The following is a 23,144-nucleotide window of genomic DNA, read 5'->3' as shown; positions in this document are numbered from 1 at the left end:
AATTAAATTAATTTTTGCTAAAGTAGGGACTTTAGTCCTGTAAGAATGACTTTCATTATTACCTGGTTTTTAATAATTTGTGACTGTCTTGCCTTCCATTTAAATAGGTCTCACTTTGTCATTTCCTTAATAATTACAGAACTAATTAATGACCTACATCAAATTTTCCAAGGTTTGGATAGAATAATTATTTTAGATATGACAAAGATCTTGTAATAATAACATGAGCAGAGCTTGATTATGTGAAGGATTTCACTCAGTTTTAAAAACACTGAAACTTGAATTTCAGATTCCCTTTTTTTAGCTTCCATAATATCTATAATACCTGTTTAAAAGAAAACAAAAAAGCCAAACAAATATAACCTCAAATGCCAGTGGTATGTAAAGAAACTTCAGGCTAAATCAGTGCTGTGATGATCTATTGCCTTGTGTACCTCTGCCTTCACGTAAAAAGTTAGTTATGCTACTATACATTCAAATTGTGCTTTCTTTCAAAATTAAAAGCTTTTGGAGTTGTGAATGCACTGTCAGCACTGAAGTTAGGAGGTTGTCTGCAGTTGGTGAATAATATCACTGAGAAACTCTGTTGTTTTAATTCCATCATGAAATACCAAACAAGTAATTTCTGGTTACTCTTCAATGGGATAGTAAACTATGTAGCTCTTCTAAGGAAGAAGAGGAGAGTCCCAAAGAGCTGAAAGTGGGAGAACTGCTGATACTTGTACTTCACTGCTTTAGAATATTTAAATTGCAAATGTTTATGATCAGGTAACTGAACACTGAAATTTGTGTTGTGCCTGTTTTCAGTAGCCAGCCCTGCTACCCTTGGCTGGAGAGTGACACTCCTGTAGCCTCCACCGTGGTCGGTTTGTTTGCAGATTGCATCAAGCTTTTGCATGAGAGCTTTAAAGGTGAGCATGAAATCCTAACCTCCTCACTTCTGATTTGGAGAAAAAAACCACAGAAATTTAGTGTGCATTTTTTTCTTTGAGTGTATTTTAGTGTAACTCACAAGTTTTCATCTTCAGAAATAGACTTTCTTCTGAAAGCAAGTTTTATCTGAATTTTTTTCTGTTGTTAATTCAGCAATTTTCTTTGATTCTAGAAAAGCTGTTGCCAAGCCACCATGGGGCTCTCTGGTTACACCTAATGCATTACTGTGAATGTTGCACAGCCCCCAAAATGCCAGAGTTTATTCTCTATGCTTTCCACACTGAGTTCAGAAGGCTTCCATGGAAGGAAATGCATCCCGACCAGATGCTTATGGAAGAGTTCTTTAAAGTGAGTTCATGGAAACTGTTGAATTAAGTTTGAAGTCAGTGCTGCCCTCGAAAAGAGCTGGAGAGCAAGAGACAGTTCTTTTAGCAAGTAGGCTTTTAAAGTTTGTTTGTAGCATTCACAGCTGCTCAGTTTGTGATGGATTTTTGTAAAGGAGTGCTTTTGAGTCCTAGACAAAGTTGTGGGGAGCTGTACAGCTCCCTTTTCGTTGATGTGCTTGAATGTCTCATTTATTGCTTATGTATATAATGTTTTTAGTTAGATTTAATATATTTTGCTAGTGCCATGTTGTTCTCACTTCCAAGTCATCTGAGACAAGGTAAAGCTGCAAGAGGGGGAATGAAATGATGGAGAGAAGACATTTGTCTACTCTTCTGCTGACCTAAAATGCTGCTGTAGATTTACAGTTGGCTAAGGAACTAAAAAGTATGAAAGTACTTACATCTTACATTGTACTTGCATTGTTTTACGCACCTTTTTCCCTTTCTCCTTTCTAGATTGAAAGAGGCAGCCCCAAGAGTTGTTTCTTGTTCTTGGGTTATGTTTTATGTGAAATAAACTGGGTCAGTGTCCTCTCTGATGCTTGGAATCCCAACCCTCACCCTCAGACTCACAACATGATTGTCTGTTTGCTGTATATGATGGTGCTGTTGGCAAAGGAGGAACAGCTTATAGGCAAAGAGGTAATTTTTGTGAAGGTTCTTACCCATCTCTTAAAAGAAAAATAATCCTTTACTAGAAGGGACATGCAATGTGACTAAGTCCAGTTCATTGCTTCTGGAGGACTCTGCAGAGGGTCTTGATTGTCTTCAAGAAGTCCCATTTCACATCTGTCAGCTTTCTTCCACTTGCAGCATCTTCTGTTCTCCATTTCCTCTGAGGCATTACAAGATGCCACATCAAGATGTCACCAGCAGCCTTTGACCATCATTGTATTTCAGTTTAGGAAAATTACCAGAGTTCATGTGCTTTGACCTGAACGTGTTTGCTTATCAGAACCTTCTCAAGCTTCAGAAGATAGCTGTTTGCACATGGTGTGAGTCAGCCTCAGGAATTCCCTCCTTCCCTCCAGCAGTGTGTTAAACTGACACACTGTCAGGAGGTTTTTGCCTCCCAGAGCACTCTTGTGACGCCTTGATCTAAATCTCAAACTTTCTCAGCCCTGTGTTCCAGGGCATGAGCAACTTGAGAAGTACTTGTTGTACCAGTGTCACATTCCTGTAGAAGTAGTGTAATTTGTGTTAGTTCTGGATTGTCAGCACAATTCTAGTATTTGTTCATTCTAAAACCTGTAGAAACATAGAGTAGGATATAGAATATCCTGAGTTGGAAGTAGTCATGGAGTCCAGCTCCCAGCCCTGCCCAGACACCCCAGCAATCCCACCCTGGGCATCCCTGGTAGCGCTGTCCAAACGCTCCTGGAGCTCTGGCAGCCTCGGGGCCGTGCCCATTCCCTGGGGAGCCTGGGCAGTGCCCAGCACCCTCTGGGGGAAGAACCTTTCCCTGATACTCATCCTGCACCTCTCCTGACTCAGCTCCATGCCAGCTGGTGTTTCTCTGTGTCCAGGGGCTCTTTTTTTACTGCAGATATTTAAGAATAGATGAGAGCTGCTTGTAAACAGACAGCTTTCCATCTGCTGACTTGCACTGCTTGTGTGAGCTGTGTCTCCATCCCTGCTGTGCTGTTTAGGGTGGTGTTTATGAGAAAAAGCACATGTGGAGTCTCCCAGGTTGGTGGATGATTCACTGAATCAAAAATTAGGGACACAATTTCTACTGTGAACTTAGATGAACCTATTTTTAAAAATAATATTTTAATGCCTCTTTTAAACCTGTACTGAAGTGACTTTAACTTGAAGGGTCTCCATATCTTTCTAGCCATCTTTACGTTTTTACATGTCAGATTTTAACATTTTTTTCCACTGACTTTCATGCTTGATTAGAGCTACTGCAACAGTCTGCATACAGTTTTGCAAATGCTAGAGATGAAATACATGTGTTAGCTTACTGCTTGAATAAAGAATTGGTTTTCAGACAGACTCCCAATGGTCATCTATTTCTGTGGCTTTTCTGCTCCATCTCCTTCAAATTCTGAAGCCAGATCTTCCTTCCAGTATTGAGTACGGTGCATATGAATTGAAAACTGCAAAGAAGGTGTAGCTTAAACCCATGTCCTTAAATCTTCAGGAATCTCCACTCATAAATCTTCTTGGACAGACCAGCTCCCTTCCTTGGCAGCTTGTGGGCATTTCATCTTACCAAAGCATCATCAGCTACTGCAACAGTCACTACCCTCCCTCTGTTATCCTTGCTAAGGATGCTGGAGCTGAACTGATCGTGAAGCTCCTGAAAATCTCAGCAGGCTTTGGGGCATCTTCGGATAGTCACATCCACCTTGTGAGTTGAACTAGTTTTGGAGCATCTCCATGCTGTTACTGGCTTTTGCAAAGTTCTGCTTGTGTATATTACAGAATAAGGAAAGAGTTCTAGGTGTGATTTTTCTTTTTTTTTTTTTTTTTTTTTTTTTGGTCCCCTAATTGATTTTAATTTTGTTTGACAGGATGCAACACTGAAGTGCCGAGCATACATTCGCCAGGTGGTTCAGTTCCTCAGCACCTTAGAACAAAGTGGAAAGATAACCCTTGCTGTTTTGGAACAAGAAATGGCCAAGTTGCTAGATGATGTAGTGATCTTTAGTCCCCCAGGTTTGTGTTGAAGAAATGGCAAATCACCTTAAAGCTGTTCAATGCTTTGTTCTGCTGAGTAGATTGATCTGTGATGATTTAATTATTTGCATTACTGTCATGTGTCCCTTACAGGCAGCAGGGCATGGTGCTTTGGTGATGTATATATAAGTGGTATATTAGCACAAAGCAAAAATATGAATCTTACTCCACGGAGCTGTCAAGAGTGACAGAACCAACATTAAAAACAGGGGTTGTGTTGTGAATAAAACTGGCTGATACACAGGAGCTTGAGGGATAAATTTCTTTGTCATCTGGTGGTTTAGGGTTTTTTCTAATTTTTATTTTACTCGTCATTTACCTCTTTTTTGAAGGGAGGAATGACACAAATCCATTCTCTTGGTCCTGAGCGATTAGAAGTAATGGCTACAAACTTAAAGTGGGGAAAATTAGGTTAGATGTTAGGAAGAAAGTCTTTACTCTGAGGGTGGTGAGACACTGGCACAGGCTGCCCAGGGGGGTTTTAGATGCCCCAACCCTAGCAGTGCTCCAGGCCACGTTGGATAAGTCCTTGAACAACCTGGTCTAGTGAAAGTGTCCCTGCCCATGGCAGGAAGGTTGGGACTAGATGATGTTTAAGGTCTCTTCCAACCCCTAACATTTTATGATTCTATGAGTGGATTCTCACAAATGGTTCTAAATCGTAAAACTAGTAAAACTTGACAGTATTGACATAGAAGAGGTATATTGGTGTACCCTAGTGGTATGGTGTGTCCAGACACACAGGATTTATCTAGATCTCCTTTTTAGTACCAGTACTATCTTGAGGTTCCTCTGTCAAACTGTGAGTTCAGGTGAAAACTGTGTCTCGCTGTAGTCCGCAGAAATGGTTGTGAGGGGCTGTGTCTCTTCTGCCCATGGCCCACAAAGATGTGTAACGAGGAAGACCAGTGTCCACACAAAGTGTCCAGTGGTGAAGCTGAACCTGGGTTCCAGCGTCTCTTCACTGAAATGCTTCTCTGCTTTCTGACTTGCAGACATGGATCTGCAGACGCGCCACCTGGCCCTCAGCAGCCTGTTCACGGAAACGCTGATGATGCTGAACAACTCCAGCATCACCACGGCCGAGTCTCTGCGGGGCAGCCTGCGCAAGTGGATCAACAGCAGAGTGCAGGGGCTGCTGGCCATGCCCCTCCTCACGGCCGCGTGCCACAGCCTGGCCTCCGTGCGCCACATGGCCGAGACCACAGAGGCCTGCATCACTTCCTACTTCAGCAAGGGTAGGAGCCTGTCTCTGTGTCACTGCCTCTGATCAGTCCGGGATGCCACTGTGCACAAATCATCTGGAATTATGAAGTGCTTGAGGTTGGAAAGGGTGTTAAAGATCACCTTGTTCTGGCCCCTCTGCCATGGGTAGGGACAAGGGGAAATGGCTTCACGCTGATGCAGGGTAGATGGGATATGAGAGAGAAATTCTTCCCTGTGAGGGTGTTGGGGCCCTGGCACAAGTTTCTCAGAGAACCTGGGGCTTCTCCATCCCTGGAAATGTCCAAGGGCAGGTTGGACGGGGCTTGGAGCAACCTGGTCTAATGGAAGATGTCCCCGCCCATGGCTGGGGGTGGTATAAGATGGTCTTTTAGTTCCCTTCCAACCCAAACTATTTTGTGATTCTGTGATTGTGGTTTGGGTTTTACAGCTGCTCTAATTGTGTGTTTCCTTAATATCCATACCTGTCTCCGTGAAAACCGATTTGCTCTGTGTAGTGTGGCTGTTTTTCCAGCTAAAGTGGAGGACTTCATAAAAAAAAAAATCACCCCAGGAGAACAAAAGACATTTTTCCCCTTCTCTGTAGGGTGTTCTGTAGGCTAATTTAAGAAAAAAATACTCTGGTTTGGTAAAACTCTGTAAGTGTGGTGTGCGTGGTTTTCTTTGGTTTTTTTTTTCTTCTATTTTTCTGTTTACATAATCCTTGTGGAACTACATTTCTGTTTCTTTCACTCTGTGGAAGATTTTAGTACACCTGAGGGAAATACTTCTAATTCCATTGCTAAAATGTTCAAATTTTAGTCCTGGCTGAATGCTGAGAAAATAATCTTCACCTTGACCTCAAGGAGGTGCCCTATGATAGTGGAATTTTTCTTTCCTCTCCATCAGTTGCATGATATGCTGATTCCCTGAAAAACACCTAAACCAGCCCAGATTCTCTTAACTAGTAGCCCTGGTTCTTAGGTTTTACCAAGTGCTGCTTTCTCACACGCTTTTTATTCTTCTGCTTTCTTCAAAGATTCCCCTCATCACCAGGAGTTAGGCTGGGGCCCTATACTTGCCTCCCTCCAAGTTCCTGAGCTAACCATGGAAGAATTCCTGCAGGAGTGCCTGTCTTTAGGAAGCTACTTGACCCTCTATGTCTACCTGCTGCAATGCCTGAACACTGACCAAACCCTTACCAATGAAATGAAAATCCTGCTGACCATCAGCAAATGGCTGGAGCAAGTGTACCCCAGGTATGAAACTTGAAGCTTCTGAATGTGCCCAAACTTTTAGATTATTATTATTTATATTAAAGTTTATTTAGAGTTGTGTAGCTGGTATAATTAGGTGGCCCTGGTTAATTAAGTTAATTTCAACAGGCTGCTGGATGAAATGGCCTGTCCTTCTCTATCTACTGAGTCTACCCATATGCAGTGCCAACAGAAAATAGTTGTGGTGGTTTAAGAGAAGAAGAAATTTAATTTGCTAGCAAATTAGTGAGTTTCAGTCATTTTTCAGTCAGATGAGCTCGGTTTCAATGACAGCCTGGATTTGCGCTCAGTTAAAATGACCAAAAGCAAACCCTGAATTGCTCTGGGTTCCACTTCCCAGCGTGTCCACAAGGTGGGATGTGTTATGTGCTGAATATTCAGTCTGGCATTCTGAGAGACCTGGTGCTGAAAGCTGCTGGATGGGGCCTGTGCAGCAGCTCTGAACCAAGTCTGGAGCCAGTGGATCTGGTGGGATGCCCAGGGTTGGTGGCCTGTATTGCTGTAAAACTTCTCAGATAACTGGGTTCTGTGGGGAAAGGATGCATAGCCTTGGGGTCAAAATAAAAATACTTAACATATGTAACAACTGTAGTTAGAGTTGCTGCTGAAGTTGCCAGGATTTAGCAATCCTGATTATCATTTTTCTGTGTTAGCGTTGATAATGTTCATATTTTCTGTAAAAGAACAATTTGGGAAAAGGTATGTTCCCACTGTTTCTTGAAATTCAAAAAACACTTTCACTGTGGTACGTACTGTAGTAATTTGATTGCCAAGGTGTGAAGGAGACAGCAAAGCCACCATATAAAGCAGATTAAACCTTGCTCTAAACATCAGATCTGAGATTGCCTGGGATAGGAAATGACTGGGAGGAGTAATGTGAGGATAGTCTGATGCAGGAAACTCATGCTGGTGCTTTATGTGGAAAATCTGAGCTCGTTAACTTGAACTGCCAGCTGTTTGGGGAAAGATTAAAAATAGCATAGGGGGAACTTCATTTTGGGCTTTACTCAACAAAAATCTTCAATGTTTCCTAATCTCAAGGATCATATTAAAAGTCTAAATTGTTGTGGTAACAACATCCAGTGCTTCTTAAAGTGTTTTATTGGTAAGTAAAAAAAAGAACAAACAAGTAAAGATACAGCTTAATTCCTTTTGTGCCAAGTCTTAGGCAAGTTTAAATCCACTTACGACCGCAGTATCATTTATTTCCAGTTGTAAAGCTTAAAAGGAAGCACTGTTCTTTGTCCTCTTACAGGCCCTTAAAACCTGCTAGCTGGTGGATCAAATCCCTAACAGTAGCAGTTACAGCAGTATAATAACTGGTGGGGTAGTATAGTTTATGCTATCCTTATGTAATAAAATTAGCTGTCACTAATTAACAATCTGAATTCTTCATGGATCTAATGGGGAGAGAAATAAACTTCTTAACCTATGCATCAGACTCTTTTTATTTTCTCTAATTTTTCTCCTTACATCTTCCCTAAAGCTCAGCAAAGGAAGAGGCAAAGCTGTTTCTCTGGTGGCATAAAGCCATGCAGTTATCCTTGGTGCAGCTAGAGCAAGATGACCCTGTTCTGATTGAATCTGTCATCCGAACCCTGCTGTCCATCCAGGGCCGGCAGAGCCAGCTGGCTGAGGAGAGACTCACTTCTGGATTGCTTGGTGCTATTGGGTTAGGCAGGAGGTCTCCTTTGTCACCCAGGTGAGGGCTGAGACTGTGGTGAGTCAATTGGTTTGAGTCATGGTGTTGAAGAAACTGCAGCCTGGGTCAGAATGCCCAGTGCAGTGTCAGAAGGTGATCAGAATCCAGGCTGCCTTCAGATCTGTAAAGTTGTTTGGACCTATCACAGAAAAAGCACAAGAGAGTGTGTTCATCAGGTTAAGAAGCGAGTATGAACCTCTGCAAAGGTGGTGAAAAAGGAAAGAAAATGCAGTTCTGATTCTGTCCACCTCCAGCAAAGTTTGTAGGCAGATACAAACTTCGTATTTGAACTGTTAGTTAGAGGGAGATACTTCCAGCTGGTCTGTAGAAAACTGCTTCAGCTTTCTACACAGACTTCACAAGATTTTGTTTAAAAGCAGACACATTGCATTTTCTGTCCTAACCTTGAGGTATTGGAAATGTTAAGAGAAGCTCAAAGGAGCATGTGCTTGCTTGTGATTCGGTCTACCTTCTAAAGAGAGACACTAAGTTTGTTAGGTGTCAAAATCAAGTTCACTGTGGAAAGAATGCTGAGAAAAAATCCCATAATTGTTTGTGGAACACCAATTCAACCCTGCACCTAAACATAACTTTGTGTTTATAAAGACCTTCTGGGATGCAGTGCTGTTCAAATTGCCCTGAATTTTTGGTGTCATTCAACTCATCCCTTGATTTGGGCCGTAATAATGTTTTATATTCTGTCACCCGAGGAGTATTTCAGATGTGAGGTGAGGAGTATTTCAGCTAGGCTTGAAACTGATGCAACTTTTCATGTGAAGGGTATTTTGTTATCTTCTAGTATGTGTTGTGTCCTGTTGTGTGTATACCCAGAGAAGCTGGGATCCCCTTCCAGTCCTGGAAGTGTCCAAGGCCAGGTTGCACGGGGCTTGGAGCAGCCTGTTCTTGTGGAAGGTGTTGCTGCCCATGGCAGAGGGGTGGAATGAGATGAGGTTTAAGGTCCCTTCCAACCCCAGCCATTCTGGGATTCTGTGATATTGAAGTGACACTGGAATAGATCCTCTCAAGCCTTTACTTCGTTCCTCATGCAGTAGATACCTCATGGATAGATCTTACAATTTATCTGCTGCTGAGATGTGAAAATCTGGTGTCACCTTGTCCCTCTGTGCTCTCCCTGTGCAGGTTTCGGGTGGTTGCCCGCAGTTTGTCCACCTTCCTCCTGGTGCAGATCCCTGCAGAGAGCCAGGTGCGCCTCAAGGCTGGGTCGGAGCCCAGGCTGTCTCAGAAGGCTCAGCAGGTGAGGTGTGCCCATCTCTGGCTGCTTGACGTGCCCTCTCTGCGTGCTTGTTTAGCTTTTGGGGTGAACTTTGTAAGAGTCACTGCAAGCATTTCTTCAAGGTAAATCCTGCTCTGACCTTGTTGTTGAACTTCGGCAGTAGGACTGTGTGTTTGACTCTGTCCTAAAGTGATCCTGGGTAAAACTTACAGTGTTTTGCATTAATATGAAGGCACCATTTTCTAATCTTACACAATTAAAAGGGGCAGACGAACATATGTCTGTAAAACCCGACTTCAGAAAGTTTGGAACATAGCAGGTAGAAGGAATTTAAAACAAACAGGAAAAAACAGTGCTGCTGTGGTTTGCACTGCTTTTCAGTGATAAAGCAGGGCTACATTCACACTGACATTTGTTTATGTGCAGTCAGGGCTTAAAAGTCCTGTGACAAATAAACATTCCTCCTTTAGCATGTGCACTGACTGTGGTGTTCTTTCAGTAAGCTCTTGAGAAGAGGAAGGAGCTGTTGGTTGGAAACCAAAGCAAAGTAGCTCAGTACAACTTGTTTCTCTAAGAAAAGAACAAAACTTGTTCAGAAATATTTTCTACATTTTCCCTTGCTAGACTTGCCAACGTAGACTTCTCTACATAAAATTTTTAACTTGACAGTTAATATCTAACTTTAATACTATTAATGGGAACAAAACAATACTTTTACGAAAGTCAATATATTCAAAACAACCTAAAGTGAAGATCTAAGTGTGTTGCAGCTTGTAGTTTGACATAATTTCTGTGAAACCATGTCTTGAGTTCATGAAGTAAATATTTTACAACATTTGGGTTACAGAATCCTAGGAAGCCTTAATAGGACAGTTTTTGTGTTGATCTTGGGGAGAGAACAGCTTGACAAATACAAGTTGACTTGAAACACTGTTATGGGATTGTAGTTTACAGTTGTTTTGTTCTGAGTACTCTGTGGAGGTGAGGATCCTTTAGGGGAATTGTGCAGACGGTGGTGTGTTACGGATCGAGGTACACACAGCTAACAGCATCTTCCCTTCTCCCTGTAGGCACTGAATGCTCTCGAAGCCATGTCATCCAACAAACAATACATGGATTTCCAAGAGCAGCTCTCCCAGGCCTCTCTGTTCATCAAGCACCCCGAGCACTGCCTTCGGGATGGCAATAACCTCCTGTCCCTGCTCGTGAACACGCTGTACCCAGAAGTGCATTATTTGGACAGCATTCGGTAGCGGCGCTGGGTGCGCGGGGCCGGCGGCGGCTCTGGTTTACAAACAGCGTCCTTATTGCACAAATGATTTTTACCTTCAGAATTCCACTTTAATTAAGTCAGACCTGTGAATAGGAACTGCACACTGTCAAGTTTTCTCCACTTCAAGGTTTTCTTGCTTTCCTTTTGAATTTTAGGCCTGTGGAATTGCTTAATGGTTTGGGTTTCTTGGGGCTTTTTTTGGTGGTTTGTTCTTTTTTTTTTTTTTTTTTTTTTGACTGAAAGCACTTGAGTATCTTCTGTGCGTGGTGCCCTTTGAAGAGAAGGGTGCCTGGGGATAGGTGTACAAATCACTAGTCAGCACAGCTCATCCTGTAGTGTCTGAAATTTTTGCTTGGTGCCTTTTTTTATTTTCCAGTGTGTCATCACTCAGACCAGTTCAAAGTGAATGGAAGACTGTGTGTAAAAGAGGTTTGACTTTCTTAACCAGGATACCTCTGAGTCTTACCTGAGTGTGTGTCTAGTGATTTTTGTGAAATCCCTGTATTTGAAGAGATGGTATTTTAAATCTTGACTTTTTTGCTATCCCACAGAAATCTGTAGTTTAGAGGCATGCCTACAATCTTTGACCACTTCTGTAAATACCAACAAAAATAGGAACTAAAGAACTTTTTTTTTTTTCCTGTTTTCTAAATATTAGTGTGTCTGCATCTATATTGCTTGATTAAATGCAAGTAACTTCTAGCCAAGTTCAAGGGGATTTAAATCCAGAGACATATTTTCTGGATCTCCAGTGTCTGAGAGGGGAACAGTCAGTTATGATCACGTTAAATAGGATTCCTTAATTACTAAAGTCTGGTTGTTTAGGAAATGTTTAACAACCACCACTTAAGCTTATTCTCTTCTGCCTAGCTGGGCATGACATGACAGGATTTTAGATGACACTGTGAAGAGGCATTTTTGTTGTATTAAATTTGGTGATCACTTGTTACAATTCTGTTGCCAAAGCATGAACCATGAGCCTGTAAATCTGTTGTTTCATCTGAATGATCACTGCTTTTGTTGCCGTGTCTGATCATAGGATGCACTTTTGTTTAGGAAAAGCAGAAGGAGAATTTTCCCGGTACTTGTTTGATGTCCCTTTAATCACTGATCTGTTTGAGCTGTCCCAAGGTCCTGCAGTCCCAGTCCCTACAGCTCTGTGAACGAACTGATCGCTTTTTCTCTTCCTCCATTAATTGTGCCTTTGTGTTTATGACACGGTTGCACGTTAAAACATGAGTTCTGGTCAATAGGGGATAGAAATGTGCTACCTGCTGTCTGGTCAATGATGCTTTGAACTGTTGCTCTTAAACCATGGTTCTGGTGCTAGAGGACAGATCACCTTTTCCTTCTTGGCAGATTCTGCTAATTATGCCAGCTGGGTCATTAGATCACCGTCATTTTAATGTGGTCTTAGAGTTCTTTGCTCTATCTGCGAGCCTATAAATAAATATATATATGTACATCCCCCTATATAGTAACCAGATACCAATGCAGCATGGTTTTTAACAGACTCTTTTGGAAAATTCATGTCTGGAGGAATACATTCTGCTGCTTTTGCCCCCAAAGACTTAAAACCACTGGGTTTATTAGGCTCATTGTTACTGATCAGTTGCATATAAATGTGAAGAAGTCAGAAATATGTGTTTGACATGCACTTTCAAAATGAGGAATTGTTTCAGCTGTTGAGTTTTTACAAATGTTGTATTTATAACATGCTCTGTCTGCAAAGACCATGCAAAATAAAAAAGGAAAATCAAGCAATTTGTAACAGACACTGTGGTATTTTCAACTTGGTAGAAGGATCCACATCAGATAACACATAATTGCTGTATCTGTCACCACAGACCAGTCTTCTGGCTTCATGATCAGTGTGGCAGTGGCTGAAGTCTGAACCTGAATTGTAGTTCTCTGTGCAAGTGTGAACTCCAGAGCTTGAGGCCTTATTTTCCAAGTGGTGACCAATAGATTGACTTTTTATTCTTTCTAGTTTTACTGGAAAGACTTTGGCATTCCCTGCACCTCCCAGATGAGTTCAGTACCTGAAGCCTCCTGGTGTGTGCACTGTCCCTCCAGTTTATACTGGTTTGAGTGGGTGTTTGAGTCTCCCATGAGGACCAGGGGGAATGAGTTGGTTTTGGGATGCTTCTGTCTGGACCCAAACTAGTTGAGTTAAAAGAAGTAATTTTTGAAAGAAAAATTCAGAAAGCCAAGCCTCAATCTCATGCACAGGTAGAAGTGGGTTCTCATTACTCTGTCTGTAAATCATAAGGGCTCAGAAATCCAATTCAATTTGTCCAGCTGATATCTCTGAGGTCTCTTTCCTCTGTGACACCTGTGAAACCGAGCTCACAGATCTGTGACTACACTGTCTACTCTAACTTCCCTTTTCTCTTTGCATCTCTTCTTACTTTTATTAAATCTGGCTTTGTCACTGCTGGGATTTTAAGCTGGGATTTAAAAGATCAGGTTCAAGTATATCCTTGCATCTATTTCTGTCTTTTCTCCCCTTATCATCCTGGCCAAGTAATTTAAAATTCTGCTTTGCTTTCCCAGTGCAGATATTACGAAGGGGTGAACTTTAAAATAATGATTCCCAGCCTGGGGTTGAGCTTGCAGGCTTGATGGTATTTCAGTAGCAGTTTGGTGGTTGTTACCAGGGGCAGGATTGTGCAGGGAACAGTTTTGGAGCTGCTGCACTGGGATGGCTGCACAGAGCATCAAATCCAGCAGTAGAAACGTGAAAGTAGGTTCAAGCCACTTGCTCTTTCTTAATTCTTTCTCCTCCTCCTCATCTAAGCCAACGTGTTGCTCTTTCCAGCCTTATCCTGGGCATCTGTCTGCCTCTGCAGGACTCCAGGTTGACCCACATTGCCCTATACCATAAGCTGGGCCTGTTCACCTCACCTTGGAGGATGTTTACAGTTGGGTTAGAGATTTGTCTGTGCTTGGCCTTTTTGTGACTTTGTACTAGTGACTTCATCTCAGAAGAGAGATTTAAGAGATGAGTAGTCAGGCCTTAAAAAAACTTCTCTGTGTAACACAGGGATGGAAATGGTTTAGACCCCAAAATTGGGTGTATTGGAACATTTTCACAGCACATTTATCACAAAGCTCTGAGTTTCTGGGCACTCAGAGCTGCAGTAAAGTTAGAACACAGACTAGTTTAGACTTCTTATGTCCTGCCTTCAGCTCTACCAGTTTTTAGAAACCATCTTCCTTTTTTGCTTGGATGCCTCTTTAAAGTTAAGGTTTCCTTTAAACTCTTAAATAAACTCTTCTGGACATTTAGGAATAATAATAATAATTTTAAAAAAGGAAACAAACCCCATCAGAAACTCCAGTAGTGTTTTGCCACAGCTAGTATTTGAAACATGTCGGTAGCCCACTTGGATGTGGTTGGACAAGTGGAGTGGTGAAAACGGCTTTTCGGAGCAATGTTTGAAAAATACCAAAGCAAAAAGCTGTGAGACAATTTTATACTGTCACCTGCTTGCTAAATATCTGATACGGGCTAAAAACACACAGATAGGGTAAAACTGACATCCTGTGCTTTGCTCTTCCAGCTCCATCCCTTCTTTTTTTTCTTGTTTCCCCTTAAAGGCTGCTCTCACTTGTGAGGAGCAGCAGGGCTGGAACTCACAGCATCATGGAAGGGACCGTCGAGATCATCCAGTTCCAACCTCCCCGAGGCTGGTCTGACCTTCTGTGCCTCAGCCAAGGCCAGCTCTGTGTTCCCTGGGGAAGGACACCTGTGGGGGGAGCGGGTGGGGATGGGTCCACGTCCCCTGCTCAGCTGCGCCTCGGCACGGCCCCTCCTGTGGGCAGGGTCTGGCTGCCGCCGTGTCTGCGGTCAAAGTTCTCGTAGGTGCACTCTGGCAGCTGTGGCCTGGCAGGAGGAGATGTTGGAAAGGTGAGGGCACGTTTCAGGCTGCTGCGGGTTTTGCGAGTGGCTCCAGTGAATGTCAGAGCATCTGTGACACTCTGAGACAGATCCTCTTCTACTTCACAGTAGTTTTTAAGGGTCTGAGTTGCAACTGCTGTTTTACAGCTTAAAAGCTTTTACATCTTAAAGTATGCAGAGCAATCTCCTGCACCCTTAGCATCCACTGTGCTACTGTCCTGCTCAGAGCCTCGGGAGGTTGTCACAAACCTCTCCTGTGAAGGATCTTCTTATGTAAGTGTTGGCTTTAAGCCTTCTTATCTATGTAAGTATCTATGCAAATATAACCCAGGGTGCAGTGTGGTTTACCCTGATAAATCCGCAAAACTATGCTTTTTTTATGCCTTTTTACAAGTAGTTACAAATTTGACTGTAGGATTAAATTCCTTGTTGTTTCTTTGGCTGTGCCCTGTATGCTTGACTGTCCTGCTGGGATGGCCATGGCCATTGTTCTTGTGTAAGGTCAGGGAAGGAGACATGTAGGGGTAACTCAGGAGGGTGGTATCACAAAGAAATGAAACTACTCAGATTGAAAGGGGGCAGCCCCATGCAGATGTAATTATCCTTGACCTCAGATACATCTTCTGTACCATTAGACCAAGGGTTGTTTCTGGTAGGAATTTTTTTTTTTTTAATTTATTTTTTCCCATCCCAGTAGTTTGGCCACCCTATCTGTCAGGAGTGTCCAAGATCAGTGTTGTGCTGGGTAATGGGAAATGCCAGGGATTTGTGGGAGCATGCTGTGGATGCCAGCCCAAGAATCAGGCCCTGTCACACCCGAGCTGGGCTGTTTGCTGTCTCCATACCTTCCCTGCACACTTGGCTGAGCTCATCAGCTTTGGTGTGGCAGCTGCTTCTGCTCCATTACAAACTGGGGTGCAGAGGGAGGGGAAGATTTCTGTTTGACAGTGTCAGCACAGACTCCATCCCTGGCCTTTCCCTTGGGTGGATGATCCATTGTTAGTTTAACGTGGCATCACAGAACCATGGAATGGTTTGGGTTGGGAGGCACCTCATCATTCAAACCTCATACAGTGCCATCCCCTGCCATGGGCAGGGACACCTTCCATGGTCCCAGGCTGCTCCAAGCCCCGTCCAACCTGGCCTTGGACACTGCCAGGGATCCAGGGGCAGCCACAGCTGCTCTGGGCACCCTGTGCCAGGGCCTGCCCACCCTCACAGACAGCAATTCCTTCCCAATATCCCATCCAGCCCTGCCCTCTGGCACTGGGAAGCCATTCCCTGTGTCCTGTCCCTCCATGCCTTGTCCCCAGTCCCTCTGCAGCTCTCCTGGAGCCCCTTTAGGCCCTGCCAGGGGCTCTGAGCTCTTCCTGGAGCCTTCTCTTGTGCAGCTGAACACCCCCAGCTCTCCCAGCCTACCTGGAGCCTTCCAGCCATGCTCTGGGCTTAAGGCACATCCAAACTTGTGTTAGCCCTTTGCTGGTGTAGCAGCCGTGTGCTGTGGTCTTTACACTGCTGCCCAGTCCCCTGTCCTCACACCACTGGGGTCTCCTCTCAGCTGTGCCCAAGCCAGAACCTCCTCCCAGCAGTGTCCAGTCCTTGTTCCCTCATGCTGGCTCACCTGACCATCAGCTGAACCCTTTCCTTGCCCCAGGAGCCTGCTCTGAGGCCAGAGAATTGTTACCAAGACCAAGGACACACTGCACTTCTCACCTGGGCCATCCTCACTCTCCTGCAGGATAACATGAGTAGAAGGCAAGACATCCTTACCTGGCCAGGCTGGATGGAGCAGAGGGGGAACCTGTGAAGTGGGAAGGATGATGTGGGTTAGCAATGAGATCAGAGTGGGCTGGGAAGCCAGGAGTGACCTAGAGCTGTTGGGAAGCTGCACCGGAGGGTGGTTGTGACACTCCAGTGAGTGGGAAGAAGCCCTGATGTCAGGTGTGGGGCCCTCTTCATGTTCTTGGGAATTAGGCACTGGAATATAAGGAACAAAAGCATTTTTGGTTGGTTTGACAGCTTCTACTGTTCAAATCAAGTGGTGGCTTCCATGAGTGTGACATCAGATTGTCCCTACAGATGAGTCCCAGCGGTGGGACATCTCATTCCCCTCAGTCCCCTCCTGTCGATGCCACCACTCAGCAGCACTGGAGGGCTGGGGGCCAGTGGCCTCCTGGCTGCTTGGGATGTCATATCCGTCAGTCCATGGGCTGATCCTCATCTCCTGTAAGCTGGGCATTCCCTGATCTCACAGCCTTGGTGTGGCTGGAAGGTGGGATTTCTCAAATGCTGGCTACTGGGTAGTGAGGCCCTGGGGGACTGACAAGGGCGATCTGTAAAATGAGGGTGCTCATCCCAGGAGATTAAACTTGTGTGGGATGCAGCAAAGGGAAATCCTGGCTGTGAGCTACAGGGGAAGTAATTAGCCTGCTTCAAGGAAAAAAAAAATCTGTTTATGTAGGCTGTGGCTTCTCCACTAATCTCCCCTCTGTTGGTTTATTAACATTTCTTCCTGGGCACAGGGAAACTCCTGCCCCCTCTGAATTTTCAAAGGCCCCCTGTGTCAGTAGGCTGTGACCAGCCAGCCAAGAGCTCTTGGCTCTTCCTGCTAGAATTATCCTCCTAGGGTAGAAAATAATAAAATCATTAATATTCCCCCCCCCAAACAAACAAACAAACACACTGCCTGACTGTTTCTGCTCTATCCATCCCTGGTTGCCAGTCGGCTGGAGGGAAGTCAGGACACTGACCTTCTCTGGAGAAAACGGTGAAGCTCAGCATCACCAGCAAAATGAGCACCTTGATTCCCAGCGGCACAAAGATCAGGATCATGAAGGAGGAGCTGTCGGAGGCTCTGAGTTTGTAGAAGTAGAGGGCCCCCTCTGCCCTGCCGTGGCTGTTGACAGCAGTGCAGGTGTATTTCCCGTCGTGGGTCAGGGACCGCAGCTCCTTGGTGACGCTGTGGCCGGAGCTGCTGGTGGAGCTGGGGTTGCCGTAGAGGGGTCCGGTCCAGGTCAGGGCGGGCGCTGGCTCCCCCTCGGCCGTGCAGCGGGCCTGGAAGGTGTGGTCCCTGTTGGAGCTGACCGTGATGTTAATGATCCTGGGAGCGGCTGTGGGAATCGCAACAGGGGAGGGAAAGTGGGTCAGGCTGCAAAGGCAGGTCTGGTGCAAAACACCCGGAGTGAAGTTTTGGTCTTGGTGGACCCTCAGCATTGTTCTCTCAGGGTGAAGTTGGGCACTGGTGGGGGAGAGCTGGACCTGCCCTGCCCCTGAACCCCCCGTGCCCTGGGCTGATCCCCAGCGTGGGCAGCAGGGGAGGGGGGATTCTGCCCCTCTGCCCCGCTCAGGGGAGACCCCACCTGCAGAGCTGCCCCAGCCCTGGGGAACAACAGCACAGGGACCTGGAGCTGCTGCAGCCAGTCCAGAGGAGGCACCAAGATGCTCCAGGGCTGGAGCCCCTCTGCTCTGCAGCCAGCCTGGGACAGCTGCGGGTGTTCAGCTGCACAAGAGAAGGCTCCAGGGAGAGCTCAGAGCCCCTGGCAGGGCCTAAAGGGGCTCCAAGCAAAATAGGGACAGGACTTGCTGTGACAGGACAAGGATTAATGTTTCGGAATTAAAAGAATAGAGATTTAGATTGGATGTAAGGAGGAAATTTTTTGAAAAGAGGGGTTTCCCAGAGAAGCTGTGGCTGCTCCACCCCTGGAAATGTCCAGTACCAGGTTGGACAAGGCTTGGAGCAACCTGGTCTAGTGGAAGGTGTCCCTGGCCATGGCAGGGGGGTTGGACGAGATGAGCTTTAAAGATTCTCTTCAGTTGAAACTGTTTTATGACTCTATAGATGTCTGGATCAGCCCTCTCCTTCCTTGTTTTTCTTGGCACTTTCTTCCCCTAGATTCCCCCACCCAGCCCATGTTGGATAGAGGGGCAAAAGGATTCACCCAGCAAAGCCTGGATGCAAGCATGTGTACTCTGTTTGTTTTATCCCAGTAATGCCTCACTCATTTTTCTGAACCTTGACCAACTTCAACTGTTGTGCCCTTCCTTGGTGGCAGAAGGCAGAGAAGTACCACCCACCATTGTAGGCACAGGTGCAGCTGGTGACCTTTTTGGACTTGGCTGCAAGTCCACGTGGTCCAGGACATGTCAACCACAGTGTTCTGCACAAGTATTTTTTGGCTGTTCCTTCAATTCCTGACCTCCAGAGCGCACGTGGATGGACCCATTTGTGTGAGCCCTTTGCTCAGTGCCTGGGACTTGCCAGATTTGGCAGGTTAGTTATAGGAAAATTTCTGCTTCTTGCCACAACCTATTTTTGGTGTTTTTTTCCAGCCCCAGAGTGACCAGATCACCTTTAGGTGGGACATTAGGAGAAATTTCTTCACGGAAGGGGTGATTAGACATTGGAAGGGGCTGCCCAGGGAGATGGTGGAGCTCTTTTCCCTGGAAGTGTTCAAAAAGGTGCTACAGAAAATGAAGGGCACTAAGTGAGTATCCTTACAGAGGAAGAGCAGGAATTCATTTTTTTTCAGACTAGACAACAAAAATAGAGTTTGCAACCACCTACAGCACATCTTCCCCTTCGTCCACACAGTGCAAGAGGAATCTGAGGCTGTGTGTCATGGGTCTCTGTGTTTTGGTTTTTAAATTAACCTTTTAAGCATTAATTAACCCCTCCCAATCACAGCGTCAGGGCCCATTCCCAAGCAGGGTACTGTTTGTGTGTGTGTTATCATTCCTCTGGTGTTAAAATCCCCTGAGAAACAGGTCTTGCTGCCATCCTGGCCTGGTCCTGCTGTGTGTGGGTGCTCATGAGCTGGGGCAACTGAAGGAGAGCCTCAACTGTGCAGAACTTCTCAAGAAACAACCAAGCTCATCCTTGGGTCCCATCTGGACACCCACGCTGCACAGCAGGTGTAAGGAACTTCCCTCTCAAAAGCAAAATCACCCAACCTCATGGCCTGGGTAAGATCTGAGTCTGCTTCTGAGGCCTCTCTCCTAGCTCCCCCTTGATCTGTGAGCTTGCCCTGGGAAGTGGGATTAGCATTTGACATTTGTTGCTCTGAGCTGGCTTTCCAGGACATTTGTACTTCATGTTTCACGCTCCAGAGGATTCTGGATTTATATTACCTGGGTACCAGGTATCTTGTCTTTCCAATCCCCTGCTACCAGCCACGCCCTGTTGTGCTAGCGCCTGTGAACGTGTGGTCAGCACCTGGGCTGTCCAGTTCAGGTTCTGATGGAGAGGATGTCTTTAACCCCATCTTGGCTCACCCCAGCTTGCCTCTGCTGCCTGCCCTGCTCCTGTGCTGCAGGGACTAAGTGGGATGCTCAGCTTTTGGTGGGCTCTCACCCCAACTGCCAGAGCCTCGCCATTTCCTTACTGGTTGTGTTCCTATTCCCTTCCCTGCATTGTGCTCATTGTCTTATGCTGGAAGACTGAGGAGCACAGTGAATATTCCCTGCTATAACGGAGAAAGAAAAGCCAACCCTTTGGAAAACCATCTCAGGTAAACTTCTGCTACCATTTGTCATTTCCCACATCCTGTGGCTCTTCCCTAGAGGGTGGCTTTGCCTCCTTTGTCTCTCGCACCCTCTTACCAATCACATGCAGCTTTATCCCATTCCTGCTCTCATACTTGTCGTGGATGTCTCCGGCTAGCTCCACCCGGCAGAAGTACCTCTCGCTGTCGCTCCAGGTCAGGTTGTCAATCCTGATGGACAGGTCCTTGTGCCGGGGGTTGCCCAGCAGCTTGTACTTGCTCTTGTGGCTGATGGCAGTCTTGCAGAGCTCGCTGCTGCTCTGGCTCACACACTTGAAGACTATCGTGCCATTGTAAGGCTCCTTGATCCTCCAAATGGCCGTGAGGGCCCGGTCAAATGTTTTGTAGGGGTGTGTGAAAGTGCAGGGCAGGATAACCATCTTCCCAAGCTCTCCAGTAACGTCAGAGGGGACGTGGACAGACCAGCCATTGCACTGCACACCTACAAGCAAGAAGGGATCATGGAATTGCAGAATGGTTTGGGTGGAAGGGGCCTTAAAATTCATTTCATTCCACCCCCCTGCCATGGGCAGGGACATCTTTCACTATCCCACATTGCTCCAAGCCCTGTCCAACCTGGTCTTGGACACTTCCAGGGATGGGGCAGCCGCAGCTTCTCTGGGAAACCTGTGCCAGGGCCTCCCCAGCCTCACAGCCAAGAATTTCTTCCTAATATCTAATCTAAATCTCCCCTCTTTCAGTTTAATATATAGACACGTCTATCCACCCACTGTTCTGCTACTACCAACAGCTGTAGCAGCAGATTGTGGCTTCAGAAACATCTGTGCTGGCATTCCTGTCTTATGAAAAACTCATTTCATTAGATATGGGGCTCTCAGTAGCTGGGGATACCTGTGAAATGTAAAAGTGTCCTGTAAGTAGTTCCACCCATTCCTGGTCTTGCTGGCTTCACCATATGGGCATTCAGCTGTCAGATTACTCCTGCAGACTCAAAGATAAGATTTGTTTTTTGTTCCTGTATCTGTGGACCATAACACTTGACAAATATCTCTGTGGCAGTGCAGCTTGTATTCATCTATTGTGTGCTACACAATGGACAAAGGCCGTCCTAGGGCCAGTTCTCTGTTCAGGTATTTACATCGAGTCAGCTCCAAGCCAGTATTTTGATTACTGAGATCTGGAGTTGTGCTGCCCTGTCATACACAATAACGATATGGGCACCTTTTCCAGCCCAGGTAATCTAATAAACTATGCTGCAGCACTGCAGGAGCTTCGTGAAGCTCATGGGTTTGGAGCACAAGGACCTGGCACTGAAAACTGTAATTGCTATTGCTTTCTAGCTTATTTGCTCTTGTTTTAGCTATTTTGCAGCATGTCACTGCAACCTTTACTTTGGGAGAACTGTAGATTATGTGCTTCTGAGTACAACTTGCTTCTCTCTGCCACCCTTTTGATTAGTTTTTTCTTTGTTTTCAATCTTAAGCAAAGAACATTTTTTTTTTTTTTTTGGCACATAAGCCCCCCCTTGCCTTCCAGATGAAAAATAATGTTAAAAATAAGTGCTTTTAATGCTAACATCTCCGCCCATTTCCATGGAAACACAGTTTGCCTAGTTATGAGTGGAGGGAGTTGTTAACATTCTGTGTATAATTTACCCTTAACTCTAAAGCTTCAGCGTGGTAGGCCTGCCATATTCCTTTTGTTATATCCAGGCTCCATTTGTTCCTGGAACTGACGCTCTCATGAGAAACAGAGAGGCAAATAGCCTGCCCACCTTACAGAAAGTAACTCCCAAAAAGGGTTGTCAAGATGAGTGAATCTGCTGGTTGTCAGTGGGAAAGGTCATGAAGACAACAGCAAGAGCTGGGGTCCAGCCCAGGCACTACCCTTGCTCTGGAAAATGCTGTTTAACAGTGTCTCTAGCAAATCTCAGAGAGTTTAATGGAATTTAAGAGCATATTTGAAGTTAAATGAGAGCTTAAGTGCTCAGTGGAACTGGAAAATACTGCGTCTGTTGCATAATAACTCCTAAGGAATATGAAAGGAGGGTGGTGATGAAAATGCTGCATCCACCTGACAAAGCTGGGGAAAAGTTAGATGAATTCCCTGCACAAGTTAGAAAAACAAAAAAAAAATGCAAAAATCCCCCACAAACTGAGGACCTCTCTGAGTCTGAGTTTCCCAGGGTTGTCACATGCACTTGGAATTTCAGGATGCTTTTAAGCAGCGTGATGGAGGGTGCAATTCTTGGAGAGTTTGTTGTAGCAGGCAGTTCCCTGGCACTTGGACTAGAGTGAGAGGAGAAGCTGTGATCAGACAGGGGTTGACAGCAAGCTCAGAACTCACCCTTCCTGGAGATGCGAAGGAGGCACAGCAGAACCAAGCCGAGCTCTCTCATGCTGGTTGATGTTCTCCCCTGAGGGGCATCAGCAAACCAGAACCATCTCCTTACATCTGAGCTACTGGTATTGCAGTCACAAAAGGTTTTTCCAGGGGCAGAAGAAGTTGTGGTTTTCTTCTCCTTGGAGTGAATGAGTCGTTTAGCTGAACCAGCTCCGGGTTCAGATATTAATAGTTCTGTGGTCAGTCATATGAAAATTACACCAGAAGGAATCACAGTATTAACCATTTTCCAGCTAAAGGGAGGGGATTGCAGATTGGGGCTGCAAACACCCATGCCATGTGTGTGACTGGGCAAGAAGGGATGGCCTTGCAGTGCTACCAACTCACCAGGCTGGAGGAAATCCTTGCAATCTGCCTGAGGGTGTGACAAGCAAGACTCTTGCTGTCCTGGCTTCAGGCAGTTCCTCCTCCTGAACCTGGAGCCTGCAAACCAGCTGTGCTTTACTCCTTGTGCTCACTGGTTGTTTTCATCCCCAGGTATAGAAAAAAACCTCAAACCACTCTTCTTTTGAGGTCACTTGTGCCAAGGTTCACTGGTAGATGAGTGGTTTGTTGTCCCCTGGCACCTTGCTCTGTCCACACTCACATGACCCCGATGAGCGATGAGTCATTCCCTCCTTTGAAATTAGCTGAATTCCAGCTT

General features: G+C 45.4%; 2 protein-coding genes across 3 annotated transcripts in view; one reads left to right on the top strand and one right to left on the bottom strand.

Annotated features, from left to right (window-relative positions):
- EPG5 (ectopic P-granules autophagy protein 5 homolog) overlaps positions 1-12,453 on the top strand; it is a 55,126-nt gene extending 42,673 nt beyond the window's left edge. For both annotated transcript variants that reach the window (XM_042028780.1, XM_042028779.1), the window contains exons 35-44: positions 808-911; positions 1,106-1,281; positions 1,776-1,961; positions 3,466-3,675; positions 3,839-3,983; positions 5,000-5,242; positions 6,247-6,466; positions 7,971-8,186; positions 9,327-9,441; positions 10,491-12,453. In XM_042028780.1, coding sequence (XP_041884714.1) covers positions 808-911; positions 1,106-1,281; positions 1,776-1,961; positions 3,466-3,675; positions 3,839-3,983; positions 5,000-5,242; positions 6,247-6,466; positions 7,971-8,186; positions 9,327-9,441; positions 10,491-10,673 — 1,798 coding nt within the window. In that variant the 3' untranslated portion in view covers positions 10,674-12,453. The remainder of the gene's footprint in view (positions 1-807; positions 912-1,105; positions 1,282-1,775; positions 1,962-3,465; positions 3,676-3,838; positions 3,984-4,999; positions 5,243-6,246; positions 6,467-7,970; positions 8,187-9,326; positions 9,442-10,490) is intronic.
- Positions 12,454-14,154: 1,701 nt separating this feature from the next.
- SIGLEC15 (sialic acid binding Ig like lectin 15) lies at positions 14,155-22,696 on the bottom strand. The gene is made up of 5 exons (XM_042028781.1): positions 22,445-22,696; positions 20,196-20,579; positions 17,348-17,707; positions 16,368-16,398; positions 14,155-14,582 (listed from the first exon to the last, which is right to left on the bottom strand). Exons 1-5 carry the CDS (start codon positions 22,494-22,496, stop codon positions 14,486-14,488), a joined length of 924 nt encoding a protein of 307 aa, XP_041884715.1. The 5' UTR covers positions 22,497-22,696; the 3' UTR covers positions 14,155-14,485.
- Between the last annotated feature and the right edge of the window lie 448 nt (positions 22,697-23,144).

Source organism: Corvus kubaryi, unplaced genomic scaffold (genome assembly GCF_017639235.1).
Source record: "Corvus kubaryi isolate FWS band 111438036 unplaced genomic scaffold, C.kubaryi_AGA036_p1.0 37308, whole genome shotgun sequence".
NCBI classification, from domain to species: Eukaryota; Metazoa; Chordata; class Aves; order Passeriformes; family Corvidae; genus Corvus; species Corvus kubaryi.
This window is presented reverse-complemented; position numbering and strand designations above follow the sequence as displayed.

What these genes read in the sequence shown, in the direction of transcription:
- SIGLEC15 (XM_042028781.1), bottom strand. Translation starts at nt 22,496, where the DNA reads ATGAGAGAGCTCGGCTTGGTTCTGCTGTGCCTCCTTCGCATCTCCAGG. An exon ending in CACCGTTTTCTCCAGAGAAG is followed by an intron (nt 16,399 to 17,347) that starts GTCAGTGTCCTG and finishes CCCACTTCACAG; the next exon opens with GTTCCCCCTCTGCTCCATCC. An exon ending in GCTCCATCCAGCCTGGCCAG is followed by an intron (nt 14,583 to 16,367) that starts GTAAGGATGTCT and finishes TCCTCCTGCCAG; the next exon opens with GCCACAGCTGCCAGAGTGCA.